Here is a 6000-nt window from a genome sequence, read left to right as displayed (position 1 = left end):
TCTATACCAAACAGTGTACCTCTCCAAAGTCCCTAGATTAGTAAGAGTGCAATTTAATATTATTAGAAAACAATCCTGGTTTTCCTAGGTTGACTGTATTTTCACTACTTGAATACATTTCACAATGGTGTCTCCCCAGTTAAAGCCAAGCCTCTTCTAGACAATTAAATACAAAGCAACAGACGGTTTTGAGGCATCCCCCTCCTTCCTCAATGTGGACACATCCAGTCCTGAGGCATCTCCCCACTCCTTGATGTGGACACCCAGTCATGAGGTGTCTCCCTACTCCTTGATGTGGACACCCAGTCATGAGAGGTGTCTCCCCACTCCTTGATATGGAAGCTTCCCCAGGAAGCTCCTTCGAGCATCAGACAAGACTGCAGATGCACTCTGTAGAAGTTTCCTTTTAAAATATGGCTGAAGTACATTACCTGTCCAGCTAACAAATTCCTCATTTCAAGCAAAAGGTACTGAGAAACCCACAGAGCAATTTTCTGAAAATACACAGTAGTTTCCTCCATTTCTCAAATCAACTATGGACTCATTAGCAATCTGGATTCCTGCTTAGTTTTCTAAGTTACAGAAGCTACTTATCGCAGCCTCTTAACAATCTTCTCATTTCATTTTTAATTATAATTTATTAAAATCAACATAAATTACAAATAACTCCCATAACTGAAGGTGCTAGATTCCATGGGGTCTATCTGTGTAAACAGGGCAAATGAAGTGTCAAGATCAGAAATTCTTAAGTCTCCATGACGTCCACACAAACCAAACCAACTCATACTCATTCCTCCTTAGTCATCTACCCCAGGCTGAGGTTTTTGGTCTGTGAAGATGACGACAAACAATGGAGACAGATGAATTTCAGTCAGCTGAGCTCCTTTTGTCTTCAGGTTGTAACTTCTCCAGTACAGGACGGCTGGCAGTTGACAGCTGGCTGCTGAGTTGACATGACCTCTAAGTCAGATTCACGAACAAAAACCACCGCATCACCACTGACGTTGATGAGACACTGCGCCTGTGAAAACAGCAGACAGAAGCCCAGGTGCATGCAGCCACAGCGGTCAGATGGCTGCTGTGCAAGGGGTCTGGAGAAAACCAAATCCAGCACAGACCAATCAGCCACGAGATAAAAGAATGCAGCAGAAGCTCAGAAAAGGAAATGTTCACAAGAAAAGAAATCCAGAAAGTCTGGGGACAAATGACAAAATATTCAAGCCTGCCATAAACCAGAGATCTATACACTGGCAATAAGAGTCCAAAGTGTCGTATATATTGGGGAGCGGTGAAAGCTGGCTCTTACGAGGTGCTGACAAAGGCACAGGGCAACAAACAGTACTGGAGAAGAGCAACCACTCTGAAAAGCAACCTGTCAGTCTCTCACAGAGCAGAAGAAAGTATGTACTCTGCAATCGCCATTCCGGCCTGTATTTTGTATTTTCCTCTAGGGAAAAATCCTGGATGGGACTTTTTATGGCAGCATGTTTATAAGAGGAAAATACTAAAATTAATGTAAATATTATCAAGAAGAAAGTGAAAACACAGAATAGGTATACCTGAAATACTGAAGAGAAGTGAAAATTACATAAAACTCTATCAATATGGCTGAGTGTCATAAATGTGATAAATTAGTGAAACTAATTAGAATGTGAAAAATAGTTTCAATGGGGGCAAATTCTGTCCCTGTATGAAAACTACAAAAATGAGAGGCCTTCCCTATGGATACACTCACTGTGCTAGCCCCCCCTTATGTCCATGTTAGTTCTTAGAGCACTGTATACATCAAAGAAGCAGTCAACAGCTACCTCCTACATCAGTAGGGAACAGCTAAGGATTCTGAGTGACTAACACTATGGAGTGCTGAGTGGATGAAGGAACAATGAAGACAATCTTTTGGCCTCGAGCTGAGAAAGTCATACCCCCCCCCCCCCCAAAAAAAAGAAGTGAAAAAACAAGCTACAAAATCATGTGCATAGCAGTACTACCTGTGTGCAGAAGTGATGTGAAATGTGTACTTGCTTGTGTGCAGCTAAGATACTCTCTGTATCCTCAGGAACAGAAGTGACATGAACATAGACAAGAAGAAAAGAAAGGCACTAATGACTTGGGCTGTATGGAGTAAAGAAACTGATTGGCTGGAACACAGAACAGGGAGAAACTTATCTATTTTTAATGTTTTTGAGACAGGGTCTCCCTATGTAACCCTGGTGTGGTGATTTGAAAGAAAATGGCTCTCAAAGGAAGTGGCTCTATTAGGAAGCGTGGCCTTGCTGGAGTAGGTGTGATCTTGTTGGAGGAAGTGTGTCACTGTGAAGGCAGGTTTTGAGATCTTATATATGCTCAAGCCATGTCCAGTGAGTCCAGACCACTTTCTGCTGCTTTCAAGTCAAGATATAGAACACTCGGCTACTTCTCCAGCACCATGTCTGCCTGCACACCACCACACTGCATCATGATGATAATGGACAAACCTCTGAACTGTAAGCCACCCCAGTTAAATGTTTTCCTGCATAAGAGTTGTCATGGTCATGGTGTCTCTTCACAGCAATAGAAACCCTAACTAAGACACCTGGGTAGCCCAAAGCTATGGGGACCCGGCTGGCCTCAAAGTCATCCAGCTCTGCCTGCTTCTCCTACCTCCTACACTTATTTTTTAATTGAATTTTTGAAGTTTGAATAGGGTACAACTCCTCCAAAACATACACTAGAATATCATAATATAAAAAAGACTACATATATGTCCATATGTATCTTGAAAATATAAGAACAACAAGGTCAACCAAGTCCTGTGCTCATTGCATGAGTTGGCTGTTTGAAACCTGGAGCTTATGCAGGGACACTTGGCTCAGTCTGGGAGGAAGGGACTGGACCTCCCTGGACTGAGTCTACCAGGTTGATCGCAGTCCTCGGGGGAGGACTTGTCCTGGAGGAGGTGGGAATGGAGGGTAGGCTGGGGGTAAGGGGAGGGGGTGGGAGGGGGGAGAATAGGGGAACCCATGGCTGATATGTAGAACTGAATGGTATTGTAAAATAATATATATATAAAATAAAAAAAAAAAAAAAACAAGGTCAGGATGGTTTCCTCAGTGGGAAGAACACACAGGCCCATGAAGTGTGTGGGGTGGGGTTAAGAGGCTGCAGACACTCTAGTCTGCATGTGTGGAGACCAGACGTCAATGTGGTATCTTCCTCAAATGTCCAGCTGAGTGCCAGGTCCCTTCAGGGTGTGTGACAAGATTCTCTCCTTGTAACCTGCTTCACCAACATACCAGAAAGCTGTCTTCTGGCTTTCAGAATAGGACTATTCTTTAACATCTATTAACGTTAATAGAACAAACTAACAAGAAGAACTGAAAAGACTGTTAAATGGTTTACCTTTTTCAAGAAATGGATTAAATTAATGGCTCTGAAATAAGGCTAAAGCTGTGTTTGACTCTCCTCTTACACTGCTTGCACATTTATGACAGAAACTCGCTGTGAAGCTAACTTTATCCAAAAAAAGCCAGGAGTACTGAGAATGTAAATAATTTGTCCTTAATTATAATATCTAAGTATAGAGCTGGCAGCAAAGTCCATACCCACACAGACACATACATCTCCTCTTCTCAATCCTGTGAAACCTGCATTACAGTCTCCTGAACGCAGTGTCTGCCTGCATATCCCGTGCTCAGGGTGCAAGTACTTCTGTCCATTTATCACGTGTGTCATACAAAATATGACTTCTGTATGTACCAAGTGGAGTAGGATGGGGCATGCTGCCTTCAGGATATTTTGTTACTTATATAATTATTTAATTTTAGAAGAAATCTTTAAAATATTTGAGCTGTTTAATTAAAATTAATAAAAGGACGATATTCTAAGGTTTAATCTAATAAGACCTCTTCTTCTTCTATACCCCATTTACGGAGTAACATTTAATAGAAATAAATAAGCAATCTGTCCCCACTGTATGCTCCTCACCATCAAGGCAGGTAAACCTAGGCATCCCAGCACACAAGAGTGAGGGGTGCCTCAGATCTTCTGAGAGAGGATATAGCCACATCTATATTCCCAAAGTTCACCACCGAAGTGGCAGGAGCAGTAACTCAGTGCAGGAATTCCAGCAATGCTTCATTAAGGGTGACAGCTAGTCATGGGAGATGTGGAACAGAGCCTGAGCAATGATGACCGCATGATTAATAAAGTCACTTAGGTATGCTTTAAGCATCTAGAATCAAATTCTAAAAACCAATTCTTCTAGAAGGGCATGGATGTGAGCAGGCCAGAGGGTCATTCTCAGACTGCCTTACATTCGAGATGTTTAGTCGCCTCACCTGGTTCTTACTGGGATTCTCCATGAAGACACACTGCTTCATAATGTAGGAAACAACAGCATTCCCTCCCAGTGCAGCAACGTGAGCTCTTACCATGGCAAACACTTCAGCAATGAAAGCATGGAGGAAACCACTGACTCCTCCTTCCTGCAAAGAATTGATGAGACCATCATATCACATACAGGCTAGGAACACACATAAAATGTCAAAAGCACATACACATTCTAAATTGCCTTAGTGTACAAGACAATCATTTACATTTTTCTCATAGTGAGGATTTTTTTGCATTAATAAACATACTTTTTTTGTTTTATTGTGTTTTGTTCTTTTCGAGACAGGGTTTCTCTGTGTAGCTTTGGCGCCTTTCCTGGAATTCACTCTGTAGCCCAGGCTGGCCTCGAACTCACAGAGATCCACCTAGCTCTGCCTCCCGAGTGCTGGGATTAAAGGCGTGAGCCACCACCGCCCGGCAATAAACATACTTTTAATAAACACACCTCTGAGTAAGGATTTTAAAGTACTCTCATTAAAGCTCAGATAAACTGTAATTTGTCCATGACTAGCTTTTATTATACACAATGTATGATTTATGAATATGGGATGCTGGAGAACAACCCCAGGGCTTTGTGCCGCCCAGCAATTGCTCTACTCTACTCATCTACACCTAGCCTCATCGCCATCGTCATCATCATTTGGTACACAGGGTCAGAATCATGACCTTCTGGCCTCAGGCTGGCTGGGCCTACACCTGTGCACACGAGGCAGCTCACAGGTGGTCCTTGCTGCGCCTGTTTTCCACATCATATACTAATGCACAATTCAGCACTACACAAGCAGCATCCATACGCATTGCCAGAGGATAAAAAGAGCAGCATGGGGAACTTTTTCTGTTACAAAACCAAACAAAACAGAAATTAAAAGTCAGTCAATAGCTTAAATGCTTTTCTACTTAAGTTTTCTATCAACTCTACTGGAGGTGAGGTTAAGGACAATCAAGGACATTTCTGAATTAAACTGGAGTCAAGGAACAGCAGAGTCTACTACTAGGACCTAAGTTATTTTCTTAAGTACATCTTTAAAAAAAAGTTGACATGCGTGAGTGCTTTGCCTGCATACATGTCTGTGCACCACATATGTGCCTGGTGTCCAGAGAGGACAGAATACGTGCAGGTCAGTTCTAGAAGCACAAACGACTGTGAGAAGGATCTCACCAGGCAACGACACATGTGGGATGTTGCGCCCTAGGCCAATGGTGCAGGTCTCTGCTACAGTGAGATTGACCAGGCAGTACCACCGCAGCAGGGAGAGCTTCCCCAGCAGCAAGGAGTAAGGAAATGAAACCGTGGACTCCAGTGTGGCCAGCAGCTTGTGCATGAACCCCACTATCTATCAGGCTGAGACAACAGGATCATGTGTGCCATACACTACTGCCATACACTACTGCCATACACCACTACCATACACCACTACCATACACCACTGCCATATACCACTGCCATACACTACTACCATACACTACTGCCATACACTACTGCCATACACCACTACCATAAACTACTGCCATACACTACTGCCATACACTACTGCCATACACCACTGCCATACACCACTGCCATACACCACTACCATACACCACTACCATACACCACTGCCATACACCACTGCCATACACTACTGCCATACA

At 43.0% G+C, this 6000-nt stretch overlaps 1 protein-coding gene across 1 annotated transcript in view; it reads right to left on the bottom strand.

Moving 5' to 3' along the window:
• Positions 1-247: 247 nt before the first annotated feature.
• Positions 248-6000, bottom strand: part of C2cd5 (C2 calcium dependent domain containing 5) — a 104245-nt gene continuing 98492 nt past the window's right edge. The window contains exons 29-30 of the mRNA XM_037204318.1: positions 4317-4463; positions 248-1021 (exon numbers count right to left, since the gene is read on the bottom strand). Of these exons, the coding sequence (XP_037060213.1) occupies positions 893-1021; positions 4317-4463 (276 nt within the window). The 3' untranslated portion in view covers positions 248-892. The remainder of the gene's footprint in view (positions 1022-4316; positions 4464-6000) is intronic.

This window comes from Peromyscus leucopus, chromosome 3, assembly GCF_004664715.2.
Source record: "Peromyscus leucopus breed LL Stock chromosome 3, UCI_PerLeu_2.1, whole genome shotgun sequence".
Taxonomy (NCBI): domain Eukaryota; kingdom Metazoa; phylum Chordata; class Mammalia; order Rodentia; family Cricetidae; genus Peromyscus; species Peromyscus leucopus.
This window is presented reverse-complemented; position numbering and strand designations above follow the sequence as displayed.